General features: G+C 42.2%; 1 protein-coding gene across 4 annotated transcripts in view; it reads left to right on the forward strand.

Moving 5' to 3' along the window:
* LOC308393603 (diacylglycerol kinase zeta-like) overlaps window positions 1-11,025 on the forward strand; it is a 93,747-nt gene extending 82,722 nt beyond the window's left edge. For all 4 annotated transcript variants that reach the window (XM_080877502.1, XM_080877503.1, XM_080877500.1 and 1 more), the window contains 6 exons: window positions 2,088-2,137; window positions 4,597-4,637; window positions 4,883-5,003; window positions 5,293-5,329; window positions 5,661-5,760; window positions 8,410-11,025. In XM_080877502.1, the coding sequence (XP_080733628.1) occupies window positions 2,088-2,137; window positions 4,597-4,637; window positions 4,883-5,003; window positions 5,293-5,329; window positions 5,661-5,760; window positions 8,410-8,526 (466 nt within the window). In that variant the 3' untranslated portion in view covers window positions 8,527-11,025. The remainder of the gene's footprint in view (window positions 1-2,087; window positions 2,138-4,596; window positions 4,638-4,882; window positions 5,004-5,292; window positions 5,330-5,660; window positions 5,761-8,409) is intronic.
* Window positions 11,026-18,173: the final 7,148 nt, after the last annotated feature.

Consider the following 18,173-nt stretch of genomic DNA (forward strand, 5'->3'; position numbering starts at 1 on the left):
ACATAATAGTACTCATTAAAGCGACAAAGTAACGTGCTCATTAAAACGTTTTTGCACTGAGTAATGAGTACAAGTGGTTTTGCACCCTAAACAGCTGTGTGAGAGATCACTTGCTGTACTTGTGATCTTAGGCTATAGTCTCTGTTTACACAGCACACTGGCTCTCAGTCTGGGAAAAAAAACATTTTTGTACACGCACAAATTTGCAGTAGAGCAGTTTATTTCTGGATGAGGAAGTATAAAAAGTCTTTCCTAACAGACTGGTGTAACATGTGTGGCATCAGTTGAAAAACATAAATTCAACTAGAAAAAGTTGCATTTCCTGCGAAAATGCAGTGTGAATGCCTCGTAGTGGAATCTGCTGGAAACAGCAGAAGTAAAACTATGTGCTGAGAGGAGGTGAAGAAACTGAAAATTCTGCAGGTGAAGAAGCAGAAATTTGTACTGAAAAGAGGTGAAAAAGTTAAACTGTCTGCTGGAAGGAAATGTTGCCATGAGCGGGATTCGAACCCGGGCCTCCTGGTGTCACAGCTACTCATCTCACTGAGCCAAACTGGTTCTCAGGTAACTGATAACAGGTGAAGAAACTGAAAATTCTGCTGAAAACAGTTTAAAAAAAAGTTGAAGAAATTGTTGCCATAAGCGGGATTCGAACCCGGGCCTCCCGCTCTGAGAACGGCTGCTCATCTCACTGAGCTAAAACACGGCTCAGCCCGGCAAGCCAAACTAGTGATCACACTGATAATATGGTCCTATTCAGCAAAATGGGCCAGAAAATGGCACAAAAAGTATAACAGTTATGAGCACCAAAAGATATAGCAGGAATTAGCGGAAGGAGAAGAACAGTTTAAAGTTTGAATGGTGAAAATCGGCTGAAAACTGAGGGAGGAGTTAACCAGCAAAGGTCCGAGCAGCTAGAATAAGGTAGAAGAAAGAGAAACAGGATCTCAATAGTGTGAATGAGTTTGTTATTGGACTCCATTTTTAGACATTTCTTGTTAAGTCAGGTTTGGGAATCAGGCGTCATCACTGACACGACGCTGGCTGGTTCTACCCTGAGCGCAGTCTCCAGCGCCATCCAGCTGTGTCACCTGCCAAAGGCCCTGTAACATACTGAAGGATGCTTCACCCTGCGAAGACAATGGGCGCGGTTATATCACATTCCTGCTTTGATGCTGCCTCTGGAGCTGATCCCACACAAAGCACTGCTTGCATCATACGACAGTTCCAGCAGAAGTGGAAGTAGAGGGTTTCAAAAGTGTCCCAGAAATAACATGGGGTTATTTTTGAATTAAAGATACATGAAGCTGCACAGAGCAGGTGAGGAGACGGAGGGATGGCATGTAGAGTCTGCTCAAACTTCACAGAGACTGACCTTCTGCAGACTGAACGTTTACTCTGGAAACACTGCCGGCTTGAACTGACCCACCCAATCTGTTCTTTGTTATAATTTATCCTTATTTTTTCATATTCATATGTACTGAAAGTGTTAAACACCAAACGCCAGCAACAAGATTCCTTCACTTTCTGCCAAAACCTCGATTTTGATTTCACTGAAAACAATGAAATTACGATGGAATATCCAGGCCAGCTGATCGCTCTCCACAAAGAGCTAACAAAGCAACTGAACTGTTTTCAGACAAAGGTTTCAAGGTTGCATTAAAGCAGATATAACCCATCCCCTGCTCTCTGACAGATGATTATTGGCATGCAGCCTATTCATACCTGACTGAGCAGTAACATTCAGACTGGAGGCAGAAACCAGAACGCTGCTGCTAGTCTGGCTGCAGTCTGTGTATTTGTAGGCAGTCCGAGTCAGGCCGTGATTGTTTGGAGACACTTTTGCCTCTGACCAGGCGACTTGTGCAGTCATCTTGTGATGGTTGCATGCTCAGACTCTTGGTAATGAAATTGTTGCCATAACTACTTGAATCACCGAATCCAAAAAGATTCAGTGCAGCCACTGATGTTTCCTGGCTGAAAGCAGGTTGCTGTGCTGTTTTTACTACAGTGTGACTGAACCATGAAAGCACACAGTAGTTATTTTGAACAGGTGATCATCGTGTTTGCTGTCATTGTTTCTCCAGATGGGAAAAGAGCCAAAAGATGAGCGAAACAGAAAAGGAGAGAGAAAAAGGTAATGCACACACACAGTATCGAGGGCTTAACTTGTAGGACCTGACTGAATGATGTCTGATTCCTTCACTCAAACATTTCGCTCCACACAGAGCTGAACGTGTACCTGACAAGTCTGTGTGAAAGACAGATAAGAGACTCAAAAAGACTCTTTTCTTCTCTGACACATTTCCTCCGACTCGCTCTGCCTGCACTCGTTCTAGCATGCTGGGAGTCGTGGCCGTGGCTTCCTCTTCTGTCAGCACCTCTGTGCTTGTGTTTCTTTGGGATGTTGCATGTTTTCACTTGGCAGCAGGTTTGTGTGTTAGATGAATACGACCCAGTTGTTGCTGTCAGTTATTAAAGATAAGATAACCTTTATTAGTCCCATCATTAATAACAATAATAACTGCTAATACAGGAGTGTTATTCATGAAAAATGCCAGTTGAGAGTGAGCTGCTGCATAGGGACACATTCATATTTCCACTGGTCACGTGTTTTAAAATGGACTGATTCTTATTCTGCACTCAGAGCTTTATACAACACGCCACATTCAGCCACACAAGCACCGTCTTCTACGCTTTAAGTGCTTCTAGCTAACATTCACACACTGTGGATGGACGCATCACAGAGGGGGGTCGTGCTCATGCAGACTGAGGGAGCCAGGGATCGAACCACCAACCTTCTAATCGACCTCCTGACCTACAGCTACGCCGCTACACCTACTGAATTGCCAGAAATTTGGATATCATGTATCCCATTGTTTGTGGTATTTTTACATCAACCATATGCTCAGCATCTGCTTCAGAAAAAACAGAGGCAACAAAAGTCTGTACAAATTGTGTAGTTCCAAAAACACCTGAAGAAGAATGTCACACTGACAAAAGGTCAGGAAGAGGATTTCCTGTAAAAAGACTGGACAACAAATAAAAATAGGGAGGGATTACTCACGTTCAGTAATGAAAAAATAATGCATCCCAACAGTTATTCTACAAATAAGTTCTCTTTCATGAGCCACAGCGAACCATGTGATTAAAAGGAATGATGTTGTGGGGTTAGCAACGCTTCCACATCCAACCCTCTGTCGCTGTTCATAGTTCAGCCAGGAAGACAAAAATCCATTTACTGTAAACAAAGGCAGGAAATCCCAGCATCTTCACCAGGAAGAGTGTGACTCTGCTCTGCAGTCTGACGATTCCAAATTTGTCACAACTCCTCTGTGATTAAGAGGAATCCAGCACTCTGCAAACATGTCCCAGCGTTTTACTCTGAAATGAACACATTTAGTTTAATGTGATGCAAAACAGTAACCATCAGTGAATGTGACTCTATGGCTGCTGCAGACTGTAAAACACTAGCCTCAGTTTCAGGTGCAGCACTGTGTGCGTGATTGCGAGTGGATGTTCAACATGTGAGGCTCGGCTTTGTCCTGTTGTCGTTCCGTTTGTTTTAATGAAATGTGACTCCAGGCTTTCTTTCTTGCGTACATGCATACATCTGCTTTCATCCACACGCACACACGCAGCTCCCATAAGGGTCAGACAGGCTGACTGCATCAAACTGAAGAGTTCAATGGACCAAGTGACGTGTGCGGGTGTTTGTGTGTTTGTGTGTCCTCTTTCTACCTTTTCTCCTCTCTTGTGTCGTAAGACTGAATCTTATTTTCTCTGGTTTACTTAATTCTTTCCCTCGGCTAAATTCATTTAATTCACAGTGTGTGTTTGGTTTTGTTGTGTGTGTGCGACTGTGTGTGTGTTGTTTTTGATTTGTCTTACAGCTACAAACGCTCTTAGAGGTTTTTGAAGTCTGCTCGCTTTCTCTCCCCCTCCTTTCACTCACTCTTTGCACCCCTCTCTCTCTTTCTGTCTCACTCTCACACTCACACACACACACACACACACACACACACACACACACACACACACACACACACACACACTAAGCCTAACATAACTGGATTAGGACTCAGCTACTAAAGAGAGAGGGAGTGAAAGCAAGTATTGAGGTCAACCTAATAAACATTCATCTCATATCTCGGCTTAGACAGACACACACCAACCAACTGTTTCACCCAGTAACAACTCTGAACAGTTTTCATGGGGATGTTCAATATAATGATGATCCTTTGTGGCGTTATCTAATCACTCAGCTACTGCACTGTAGCCACAGAGTGGCTGATCCCTGTTTGCTTCATAATTTCCATTAGAACAGAAAATGCCAGCTATCACTACAAACACGACTCAGTAAATATACCAATTATCCATGTAATAAAATAATTATTGTGTCACAGCACTGAAGCTGTTGTTTGTGATGCTGCTCAGGTGTTTCTAATATTCTGACCCTCGTGGATGTAATTTACTGCCCGTACATGTTTTTTGTACGGACACGATGATACGATGTTTGGTTGTTTATGCAGATGCTTTCTGTAGCGTGACAATGAAGCTGTGATTTTGTGTTTGCGTTCTCTCTCTGTCTCGTAGAAATGTTAATGGATTGTGTGAAGAACAAGGACTTGAAGAAGGTAAGTACTGATAAGTGCTTGCAGATTTATTTATTAGTCCGTAGCTAACTTAAGGAAGTTGCATGGAAACACGTTCCTCTGAGACACCTCTCTCACACCTTTCGCATCCTTTCCATGTGTTAACAGCTAACAGTAGGATTAACATCTCACTGTGATGCATTTAGACTTTAATTACAAATTTAGTTTGTCATCGTGTTAAAAAAGCCTTTCTGTTAACGTTTATCTCGCCTGTATATCACCTGCAGCTGCAGGAGCTGCACCTGAGGGGAGCAGACCTCACGGTCCTGGACCAGTCAGGGTGGAGCTTGCTACACCATGCTGTTAGTACAGGAAGCAAGGACATGGTGCGCTACATCCTTGACAATGGTAACAGAAAAGCATCGAGTGGAGATGAAGATCTAGTATTTACAGTAATGAAAAACATGCTGGTGCAGTTCTGTCAGGCTGTGGCAGAGCTCCATCCATCCGTCCGTCCGTCCGTCTTTTTCTATTTGTCAAGTCGGTGGGATCAGCTCACAGCGCTATGACTGTGAAAATACTGCCACCACTGTTGCTAATAATGAGATGATACTGCAAACTGAAGGTTAAAAAACCAGTTTGCATAGTTGGATGAACCCCGTGTCTCTACAGTCACTCCTCCTTCTCTGTTTTCCAGCACCAAGTGAGCTGATTGATGTCACTGAAAAGCTACAGTGAGTATGTGAAACATTTAGATGTTACAGTAGGAACAAATAACTTGAGGCGATTTGTTTTGGGCTGCATGTTAACACTAGTCTTAGAATAATAACGAGGTTTGTGTGTTCTCTATCTGCAATAAACTGACTGTATTCAAGCTTTGATGATGATGCCAATTAGCTCTGGTCTCTTTCTGTTGCCTGGCATTCCAACAAGTGTAGAAAATAAACATAAAAGCCAAACAGAATCAGCTGGGTGCCTCTTCATCAGCTGTGTTTCACTCCCAGCATACATGAAATACAGCTCGCTCTCTTCTTTTCTCTCTGGTGCTGCATCGTGGACCACCAGTGGGGAAACGGTTCTTCATCAGGCTGCGTCGCTGTGTCACAGGACTATCTGTCATTATCTGGTGGAAGCAGGAGCCTCACTCATGAAAACAGACCTGCTGGTAGGTTCAGTAGTATTTACAGTTCTCCACGACTCTGTTAAACAAAAAGGAAACGCCCTCCTTCTTTGTCAGTGTCAAATTGCTTTTTATACTTGCAGACGGACTCCTGATTCATGTGGCTCACAATGACAGAACTACATACAAACAGTATTTCTGCCCTCGTTACTGGATATACTGAGTATCACCGATGCTGGCTGCAAAATGGAGATGTCCAAAAGTTACTTGACGATGTTTCAGTCACAGAGATAAAATTAGTGGGTTGTAGATTTTCCCATAAAGACGTATACTGGCACAGTCTGCTCTTCTGGGTAAATAAGTGACTCACCCCTCTCTTAAGCTTTAGGCATGACTAAAGCTTAAGAGAGGTCGGGTGATGCAAGAAGACGGTGCTGAAGCACACAGGTGAATGTACAACGAAGTGGTTTAAAAGGAAGAAAACTGCATGTTGTGACCAATCTGTGCAGAAATCCTTTCAAAGCTTCACACACATTTTGTTCCATTTTGTCTTTCTCAGCCCCGGAGTACGTCGAGTCTTCTTTACTTTAATCGTTTCAGCGAAGGAGCACAATCCACACAGCTAGAATTTGCCTTTTCAGAGAATAAAGCACCAACACAAATGTGTAGTGAACAACACGTATGTGGAGAACATGTGTCAGAAACACTCGCTCAGGAAGCATTTCAGAGGGGAGCTGATGAACGACTGCACGTTTTGGTGAATGCAGTGCAAAAATGGCACTATTGCAGTGGCTTTAGCACATGTTTGTGTTCTGGTCTCAAATGTTTCTCTTAGTTTTTCTATGGAGGTTTTAACTGCATAGGAAAAGCTCTTAACTCACTGGACTCAGCAATGACCTAGATACTGAGGGGAGGAGAGGGGGAGGAAACAAGAGAAGTTTTAACATTCACCATAAAGTACTTTGTTTCATCTTAAAACGTCTCTGCACTTGGACTCTCTCCCGCTTGGCTCTGGCTCTTCCTGGAGCGTAAACCCTACCCATGGCTCGACCACTGTTATGGTTGTGGTTAGGACTGGGCGGTGCATCGAGTTTTTAAATATATCGATATCTTTTTATATGAGATGTGACAATATTGTTTATGTCGATGTAGTCTGTTACGTTATAATTATACTTGTGGAGCTGCAAGTTTGCCTCTTTCGTCCACTTTTGTCTCCACGCTGCGTTACTCTGCCTCTCCCCCCCCATCGCTTCACCTGCAGGCAGCGACAGGACGGACACGGCAGCTATCACAGAGGAGCTGCTCGGCAAACAGAAAACATTTGAAGATTATTATTTTAGTGCTGCAGTGCTACTCTAAAATGACGTTAACGCCGTAACTGCATTAACCTGACAAATCTCCGTTAACGAGTTACCGCAGGTCGCCCGTGCGTGGGGCTGCACGGCCGTGCAGGTAGCACTACCAGTATTTTCACCATTTACAACAGCAACAAAAGTGCAAAATGAAGAGTGTGTGAAACAAGCTGCATCCCAGACCGTCTCCCAGCATCCTGCCCCGAAACAAACCACCTTACAAAACTCGTATACCGTATTTTTCGGACTATAACCTCACACTAAAATCCTTTCATTTTCTCAAAAATCATCAGCGCGCCTTATGCATGAGTTCTGGTTGTGCTTACTGACCGCAAACCGATTTTATGTACACGGCGCTCAGCAATCTGTCAAAAATGTTTTGGTACGACTTTGCTACGAAGCTGCAGCGCTTGATGGATTGTTGGAGCATTACAGATACCGTAGTCAGGAGCGGAGTGATACGTACTGTGCTTCAGCGTAATGTTACCGTACTGTGTGCGTATAAGGGCCACAAATGGCAGCTGTAAGAGACACGGTTACAAAGAGGGTTTCAAACTCCAGGCTGTCAGTCACGCAGTAGAACAGCAGCTCATTACACTCAGCGTCTGTTAGTTTACATTTTGACTGCACGATTGTGATGTTTTTGTTGTGCACAAAAACAACATAGTTTTATTTTATTTATGGAGCATTATTATTTAACAAATGCTGATCATTTATATAAGTTTTGCACGTACATCTGCGCTGCATGTTAATAAAACTGCCTATGTGAGATCTGGGACACAGCTTTGACTAAACTCTCGTTTTGTTCGTACTTTATGGTTTTAAATAAATATTGAGATATATATCGTATATCCAGCTAAAGATCGAGATATGAATTTGGGCCATATCGCCCAGCCCTAGTTGCGGTCATATTTTTTTACCATATATTGTAATTAAGTAAATAGATTTATGTCCCAACAACATGAATACGACACAAATGAAGCACCCACACTGTAAAGCAGCTTCTATCCTCAGTTCTTTGGTTTTCAGTGCACTGCCGAGTCTTGATTGGTGAGCTGGTTGCTCTGTGTTGGGCCGCCTCCGACACAGGGAAGCAAATGAGAAACGTTCCTAAAAAGCTTCGTTTTCTGCGTTTACATTTCTTTGTATGCAATGCAACATTTCAGAAACTGGGAGGAACCTGTACAGTGAAGGCAGCATTACTGAGCAGCATTAAACACACAGTTTTGTTTGTTTGTTTTGATCATGTAAACAGTTTAATGCAAACCAAGTTTAGTGGGCTAACACAAAGCTCTTTGTCATGCAAAAATATTCATTTTTGAGTGTAATGTCTCTTTTTCAGGGTGATACTCCTAAGAACAGGGCGGAGAAGGCTGAAGATGCTGAACTGGCAGCGTACCTGGAGAACAGACAGCATTACCAGATGATACAGAGAGAGGATCAGGAGACGGCTGTCTAAGATATTGGAACTCTCCTTGAACTGGACATGGATGAAGGTTTTTTCTCCTTCCTCATATTGACCAGACACAACGTGTTTAATGCCTTTGTGCGAGCTGAACTGGACACAGGTCCCAGTTTACTGCTGACAGCCCTCAAAAACAGGTGGAGAGTGAAGCTGTGCCAAACGTGGTTTAAATAGCAGGGCTGGCGTTAACTGCGGTGAAGCGACGCACATTTTCAGAAGTTTATTAAGTCGTTTTGATATTTTGATGTTAAATAGCTTAGTAAGAATAATAATATTGATTTAGAAATTTTGTGAAATTCTCTGACTTGGAACATCAGTTTGGGGGATTGCGGGGTGGGTGGGGCTTTGAAGAGTCATGTTCATATGGTAATGATTTACTTTATTTCTTATGATTATTAAATACACAGCAAACACAAAACCTAAAACTGTCAGAAGCTACAGACACTGTATGTGTATAGATCACACAGGATGCAGACTGATGATTAAAAAGTTAAATGTCCTGCTGATGTGTTCAAGGCCAAAGTTCTTTGTAGTAAAATACACATGTGACTAATAAACATCCGAATCACTAGCTGGATAAAAACCACACACACTTTGTAGACGCATATTGTGACCTGATGTTAACAGGATACAAAGCATGAAGAAATTAAACATTTTCCAGTGTCGAATTCTTTCATTTTTTTTAAAATTCATTTGGATTTGAATATTGAAAGACACAGAAAACTTTTACATCTACCAAATTCACAGATGTGTGTTAGGACGGCACGTTCAACATGTCCAACATCCTCCGCTTTAACATTTATTGAATGTCCAACAAGGACACTGAGAGCAGAGCAGCCTCGGCCTCGCAGGGCTGGATACTGGTGAAAAGAAGAGTTGGTCAAAACCACAAGTGTTCATCCTCTTGGGACCATGAATACCTCCAGTTCATTTTATCAAGGTTATTGGCATCATCAGTATAAATGCTGTTAGATTAATACTTGAACTAAGCCTTAAAATATTTTCCAGTTCTGTGCTTTTGTTTCATAAATGATGGTGATATGTTCATTTATAGCCACAAAACTCAAACTGGTGGCACTACCCTCGTGATTCCTCTTGAATAATTTCAGCACAAATAACCACACGTATTGAATGGACGTAACAGTGGATTGGCAGACGCATGCTGCTGCTGTAGTAGGTGGCACAGGAAGTGCTGTGCGTGTCGCAGACGTCAGTACCCCAACAGAACCTGCAGGAAACCACCAATGAGTCGAGGCTTTACTGGAGACGCAGTCCTTTCCAGGTTTAACGCGCAGAACTGATGTGTGTTGTTTGCACATTGTCACCACTGCTGTGATCGTGGTTTGGTAGAACACACAACACTGACTGTTATTATAAGACATGGATCATAAGGCCCTAAATATTCAACACATCTAGAATTAAAGCCTTCACGTCTTTGATCATTCCTGTTAATAAAGTTGATTCACCACCTGCATGTCTGCCAAAACCATTGACTGAAAAAACTGTGATTAGAGTGGTTTTTCATTCAGTGACTGTGGGGGAGGTGTTATATTAAAGTATAATAATGTCAAATTAGATCAAATCGATTTAAGTTAAACAAATCTAATTAGATATAACAGATGGAGCAATTAAGAAATATATTTTGGAATATTTACATCTGTAACATTGATTTCATCAGCAGTTTGCGACTGCAAATGAAGACGTAGCTCATCGAGAGCTTCCTTAGTTTCATCTTTATTATTGTTTCTGTGTATTTTAAAGTGCAGTAACTATTAGGCCGTCCCCTAACAAAGAAAAGAAGGTGTTGTTTTTAAATGTTTTAAATGAATGAGTAATTACACGTTGGCACAGTGATGCAGTAGTCAGCACGGGAGCAGCATAGAGATCAAGAAAATTCGTGTTTTTTGTTATGTATGAAGACAAAAGATCAAAATTTAAAATGACTCTAAACGTGGTGAGGACATCTACAAGCAACAAATAAACATGTCACCACTCATTACATGGCTCTTTGATTGATTTTAGTTTTATGTCCAGACTTTCCAGCAATACTAAAATATTTGAACAGGAAACAGGAAGAATTACAAAATAAAGTTTTTCACACTGCTTTGACATGAAGTAAATATGTGCAGAAACCTGTCTATTTTAATGTTAGTTTACTTTTGGGGGATTTCAGTGACTTTGTCAAAGTGTATGATAGAATTTACTGTACAAAGTTTAGACCCGAGCGCAGCACCTACTGAATCCTTTCAAACCAAAAGTCTGTGCCCAAGTTTACGGACTTTTTTGTTTTGCCTGTAACTTCCAGCATTTGAGCTTTTTTGATGTCTTAAGGTTTCTTTGCATTGGAATTCTTGTGATGTAAAGTTAGGATTTGTTTTTCAATCATCTGTTGCCAATGTTGTCTTTTTTTCAAGGCAATTCTTTGTTCAAACATTTGTATGAAATAGTTTAAATCGCAATTATCAACAATTATGTGTTTTTATCTTTCATTATCTCCGCATGTACTAATTGGTTTTAACTCCAGTTTGTTTTTGAGAGGAATGTAAAGATAATAAAACAAAGAGGTAGTTTGTTTTTTCATGGTGTCTTTTGCTTTTTATGCATGTAAAAGTACGCCCAAAAAGCCATTAAAGTTTTTCAATTTCTTCCTGCTCACGAGTGATGATATTTACACAAAAACATTTCATATTCAAACAGCACTTTTATTGTAAATGTATGTAAATATCAGATTGCGAATGCCTTGAAGCTGTGGACTGACAAAAATGTATTGTTTGTTGCCAAGTTTAATGGCCTCTCCACATGCTTTCTAACTCTACCATTGCTCCTACAATCTGATTTTCAGACGCTAGGATAGAAGGATGCGCTCTGCCAGGTGAATACAAATGCAGTCCCTGCATGCCAGCCTGCTCGTGTGATACTTGACTCTCTGATGCAGAGATGTTATTTATTTTGTGAAGGAGTCAAACTCATTCAGTTTGTAAGCACACAATAATTCAAATATCTGAAAGATTCACTTGAAATTTGATTTGCATCGTTTCTGGTTTCAGCTGTTGGACTGGAGATGTCAGAGTCCAGTAAGCAACAAGTCAACTTTCTCTTTTTTACCAGTTTCCCTGGTTGCTGTTACTGAAGTCACCGTTACATACACAACATTAAATAAACAGAAAAGGGTGCAAACAAAACTAGATTGCATGTCCATTTCACACTGGACACTGTGGACCAGCGTGTCGATTACATGCTTTGCTGTGATATCGTTTAACAGGAGTTGTCAAATGTTAATCCTGGCATGCCCAGCATGGGGGTCACTGTTGTTGACCCTCCGTGTCTTTCAGAGCTCCTCTCTCAGAATGTTCTAGAGCTCCCTCTTCCTCACGCAGTATAGCTACAGCTATCACTGCAGCCGTTGTCTTCTGCTTGTGCAGCGCTTCTATGTCTGGTTGGTTTGTAAATGACCTGTATTTGTACAGCGCTTTTCTAGTCCCTAAGGACCCCAAAGCGCTTTGCACAACCAGTCATCCACCCATTCACACATCTACCCATGCCATCACCATTCACACCGGTGATGGCAGCTACATTGTAGCCACCCTGGGGCGCACTGACAGAGGCGAGACTGCCGGACACAGGCGCCACCGGGCCCTCTGACCACCACCAGTAGGCAACGGGTGAAGTGTCTTGCACAAGGACACAATGACCGAGACTGTCCAAGCCGGGGCTCGAACCAATTACAAGGCTCCCAACTCTTGAGCCACGATTGCCCCCTAGATGCGGGGTGATCGTGGCTCAAGATCGCCCCGCACCGGGGGTCTTGTCCCTAGATGCGGGGCGATCTTGAGCCACGATCGCCCCGCATCTAGGGACAAGACCCCCGGTTTGGAGCATCTTTGCACAGCCTACACCTGGGGTCTTGCCTGGTATGGTAGACCTTGTTCCAGTATTGCCATGATTAGTGCCTCTGTACTATCTTTCAGTCCAACTTTATCCAGCCACTGGTAGGTTCTCTGGATGTCACTTCTTCTATTTGCCGGTGGCACATGCTGTGCAGGGGCCTGTTCTTCTATGATGATTCCTCTCATTGCTGGTCTTCTTTTTCAGGGTTGCGCTGCCTGAAGTATTCACTAAGCATGTGGTCAGTTGTGGCCATCTTCCTTATGGAAGATGGATGTTCATGGTCTCATCCTGGATAGTGGTTCTGGCCTCCTCCCTTCCATTTACAGTCTCAGAGTGCTGGACTTGGGGCGCTGGAGCCTATCCCAGCTGTCATAGGGCGAGAGGCGGGGTACACCCTGGACAGGTCGCCAGTCTGTCGCAGGGCCAACACACAGGGACAGACGACCATTCACACTCACATTCACTCGCACATTCAAACCTAGTGACAATTTGGATTATCCAATTAACCTATCCCCACAAGCTGCATGTCTTTGGACGGTGGGAGGAAGCCGGAGTACCCGGAGGGAACCCACGCAAACACGGGGAGAACATGCAAACTCCACACAGAAAGACCCCGGCGTGATGGTGGAATTGAACTCAGGACCTTCTTGCTGTGCGGCAACAGTGCTAACCACCGAGCTGCCCAATCCACCACCATCTTTCACCCATCTGATCTTAATGACCTTGTAGTACCATATCACCCTATTAGAGCACTTCGCTCTCGCTCTGCAGGCCTACTTGTTGTTCCTAGAGTATTTAAAAGTAGAATGGGAGGCAGAGCCTTCAGTTTTCAGGCCCCTCTTCTGTGGAACCAGCTTCCAGTTTGGATTCAGGAGACAGACACTATCTCTACTTTCAAGATTAGGCTTCAAACTTTCCTTTTTGCTAAAGCATATAGTTAGGGCTGGACCAGGTGACCCTGAATCCTCCCTTAGTTATGCTGCAATAGACGTAGGCTGCCGGGGATTCCCATGATGCTCTGGGAGTTTCTACTTCACTCACTATGTATTAACAGACCTCTCTGCTGAATAATACTTGTTATTAACCTCTGTCTCTCTTCCACAGCATGTCTTTATCCTGTCTTGCTTCTCTCACCCCAACCAATCACAGCAGATGGCCCCGCCCCTCCCTGAGCCTGGTTCTGCCGGAGGTTTCTTCCTGTTAAAAGGGAGTTTTTCCTTCCCACTGTCGCCAAAGTGCTGCTCATAGGGGGTCATATGATTGTTGGGTTTTTCTCTGTATGTATTATTGTAGGGTCGACCTTAAAATATAAAGCGCCTTGAGGTGACTGTTGTTGTGAGAAATCTGGGACTCTCCACCATTTGACCTTAGAACTGAAGAAGCTTCTCGGATGAGAGGTGAAACGTCTTCAAGCAACTTAAAGAAGTCCAGACGCTTTTCTTTGCAAGCTCCTTTGACTGTAACGGAATACAGTTACTCATATTTTGTATTTTAAATACGTAACGGCGGTACATGTATTAACGGAATACATGTGGCGGTACAACACTCCCCAACACTGGGTGGTCATGACAATTTTCATATTAATGATCATGAGACAGACCTGGCAGCCCATTGTTCGTCAGTCGTGCTAGTTTCAGTCATGCAAGTGTCCTGTTTATAAGGCTGACCTGCAGTCAGCTGACACTGAAGTCACTTGAATGAGTGACGAAACGTTTCTCCCCAGTCGACATTTTGGGATCCGTCTTGGATGTTTGTCACTGTGATTGTTACTGGATCCTGTTCAGGGAAGTTGCAGTGGTATGCTCTTAGATCCACTGAGCATTGAGTTTGTGTGTTGCGTCCTTCTCTTATGTGTTCTTCCATTGCTCCGTCTTCAGCCTTGGTGGGGCTGCACTCATATTGAATTCAAAATCCTCCTCCTCACATACAAGCTCTTAAATAATCAGGCCCCATCTTATCTACAGTTGTGCAGCAACAGCTGCCAGTTGGTCTGCACATGTTTTAAGAGCTCTTCCTGCTACACCGTCAGGACCAGCTGGCGAAGAACTGGTTTAGGGTATCAGGTAAGGTGATGTCCAGGGAGTTTGTTTGTGTGCGACTGTCTTTGTAGCCAGTGAGTGTCTTGATCCCCTGCCATGTATCACATGTAGCACATGTGATACAACTTTTCACGGCCACTACAACCTGGTACCAATTCCAGTTTGGGCAGAGTGTAAACACCCGGGGGACACAGCTGAACAATGTCTAACTGACAAGACGGGAAGCAAAACTGAACATCGCAGATACAAGACAAACACTCAGACTCAGGTGTGAACTTGACACTGGGACTGGGGACAAACAGACAGGGAGACATGAGAACAGAAAGGGAAAAACACAGGAACCAGGAATACAGACATCCTAACTAGATAATACAGGGAGAGCAGGCAGACACGAGGACGTGCCTGGGGAGACGCAGGAGATGGGACAGAGACAGACTGGAGACCAAAGGGAACAAACAAACAAACAAGAGCCAGGGACTAAAAATAAACTCATTATTTCACTAGTGTTTCTAAGTTACACAAGCTTGAATCCAAGAAAGTGAATCAGAAGTCCAGAACAAACTCAAAAACTCTCAATGACCCAGGACCATGACATTTAAGACCTTTCTGTTCACACAGGCTGACGCTTGATAGGTGTTCCTGTTTGGTGTCTTCCCATTTTCAGTCTTTTGGCACTTTTCAAATTACACAGGTTGGTATGTCTTTATTTTCTGTCTTAAGCACAATCAGTTTACATGTAATAAAATGTGTTGTATAAATAAACAAAATTGTCATTAGGAGCCCCAACGCAGTGTTGTGTTGAAAAGACAAGAAGGCCTCAAATAAACGAGTCACTGAAGACATTTGTACAGATAAAAATGGAAACATGAGGTATGTGCAAAGATACCAGTGAACTAGGGATCGAACCACAAAGCTGCTCGACCGCCTGAGCTACAACTACACTGAGGCAAACATTTTAAAATGCATGTATGTACTAAACAGGTGCAGCTGTGTCTATTAGGGTGAAAGTTAATCATTTTCCATTTCCTTACTTTTCACTCAATGGAGTATGTTCTGATGACTTTTAGAAAATCTGAAAGGTACAGTTGACTGACTCTCAAATGACACAGTAAAGGAATTTTAAATCGCTCCTGGCTACATCTTAGTTTAATCTCTGTCATGGAGGAGGACCGCACATCCATGAATAAAACACTACAGCCACCGAAAAAGAAAAGCAAAGCCTTTTTGCATTTCCTTTCTCTGACACACTCACGGCATTTGAAAACACTTTTCATCACGACCCCAAAGAAATCTGCCAAGAAAAAAGCAGGAATCTGCTTTTGTTTCAAGCAAAAAGTCAGAATGTGGTTTCAAGACTCTTTTTCTTACTATGTTTTTATGTCTTATGGCAGATGTAGCTCTGGGCGCTGACACAGATAATGAGAGCAGAGAGAACAAAGTCACCCAAGTGCTCATTGAGCAGGATTTTTTCATTCTGCTTCCTTTTCTTTCTGTCAGCTGATATTATCACTCCTTCAAACCTGCTCCTGATGATGTCTGTGTTAATGGATGGTGCAAATGAACTGATATCGAATTATTCGGTGGGTGTGATTTTCACTAACAATTCTTGCCACATAAGCAACAATTCAAATGTTGCTAGATGATATACAACTATGCTGACATATGTTTAGATACTGAAACGTAACTCAAATGCACGGGTTTTCTGCAAACCTAAAAATAAATCTAAAAACTGGATTGGGTAAATATGTAAGCCAACCAGAAGAAGCTACAGCCTAGTACACGGGCGAGGATTGTACCAAATTCATGCTTTAAACATGGTTAAATAATTCTGTTGATTTATTTATGATCTGAAAAGTAAATATATGCAAGAAAACATGAAACATTATATTTATGGGTTGATATAAATGCAACTGGTCACTACATTCTGCTTTTTGTGCACTTAGACTCACCCACTTGCATGCCCTGCGGTGTATGTGATTGCAGTGTGTTTCTCGCTCAGTGGGCTAAAGACAAGATTGTGCGTTATGGTCAAACCGGTTTGAGACAGACTACTTCCCCTTTTGTCGTTCTGACTTCCATTTTCTGTTGGTGTTTTTCTGTTCTCGCTGTTTTTGATAACACATCATAATAACTACACACCATTAAGCATTAGTCAGGTATTATATGTAATTTTGTCTTGATACAACACAATATTTTATACTTTTTAAATGATGGATTGATCAAGAAAATGAACTAGTTCTTCAATAAGCCAAATACTGTATGTCCACATGATGCCTGTCATTTGCAGGTGAGAGCAAGCCTCAAACAATACTGTAATAGGATGAAAACATTCATCGTAATGCACATCGTATTGGACAGCTTCACTGCAGCAGCAGCAATAAGTAGCCAAATGTCATGTTGGTGCTGGAAGCACTTTTATACATGCCTGTTATTTTTGGCTCCAGAAAGCACACTTTAGGCTCTCTTACAAGTGACGGCAAAACGAGGCCTTTAACGTGGCTGACAGTAAATAGACATGTAGCTGTGTTTGTTTAATTGGACCTCTTACTTTGACAAATTGTGGGGGTTACCCCAGTAAATGAATAGTTAAGTAACTCATAGGATAACAATTACACAAAATATAATAAAATAATATAAATAATGATATATCGCATGAATTCTTCTGTTTTCTTCCTCAAAACAGAAAAGATGCATGACACTTAGTTACTAGCTTGTTTCAATGGGGAAAAAGGTTGAATTATATTGTTCATAAAAGTAACAATATTACAGTTTGCCATCATTCCTCATTTGTTTGATCCCATCATAATCAGCCTTGTCATTTAAAAATCATTATCTTCAGGATAACACACAGAGGAGAGTTTAACTGCCCAATGTCTTGATGAAGATTTACTTCAGTTAATCCTGCAAACGACTGGAGGGAATCCTCATGGGATGCTGCAGCAACTCCAGTCCCTGGACAGGTTATTAGAGCAGCAACGCATAATTGCAACTGGTGTCTGAATCTTTCACTCCACCATGCATCACCAGCTTCGCCTCCACTGTGAGTTTCTGACACAAAAAGAGAAAAAGAAAAAAATGTATGTGCTTTCCACAGGGAGACCGATGTGTGTATTTTTTATTGCATTTGAATTTGGAAGATGTTGCAAGTTAAAGTTAAAACAGACTAGAATAAGGGCAACCTTACAAACACCATATCGTCTTAAATAGTCATTTGTCCATCCATCCATTCTTACTTGAAATAATAAACTTTATTGGAATATCATATTTGTTTAACTCTACTCACTTTTAACTGCAAGCTAGTGAGTGAAAATTGATCCTTGTAATTGATGTCTGCTACGAATATGGGTTTCTCAAGAGCAGACATACATATGGTGTGACCTAGAGAAGAATGAACAGTAGGAGGAAGTCAAAGTACCCAGAGGAAAATCCAAAAGAAGTGTCCTGTTAACAGCTGTCTAAAATTCTACAGGCTAGTTACCACAGTCAGGAGATTTATTGTTAGGGATATAGAAGATAGCTTTGGTACGGATACCTTTTATTTTTAGATAATTTGTACAAACTAGAGAACCTCAAGTTGCAGCAATCAGTCTATCTGCTGCTGGGGAAACTTCAAGGTATTCTGGGCAGGATGGATTTCTCCCCTGAAGACTGTTTCCACTGTTCTGGAACACCAGTTTCAGGCCATCCAACTCTCCTTTTCCCCAGCAACAGCGT

Source organism: Rhamphochromis sp. 'chilingali', assembly GCF_963969265.1.
Source record: "Rhamphochromis sp. 'chilingali' genome assembly, chromosome: 3".
In the NCBI taxonomy this organism is placed as follows: Eukaryota; Metazoa; Chordata; class Actinopteri; order Cichliformes; family Cichlidae; genus Rhamphochromis; species Rhamphochromis sp. 'chilingali'.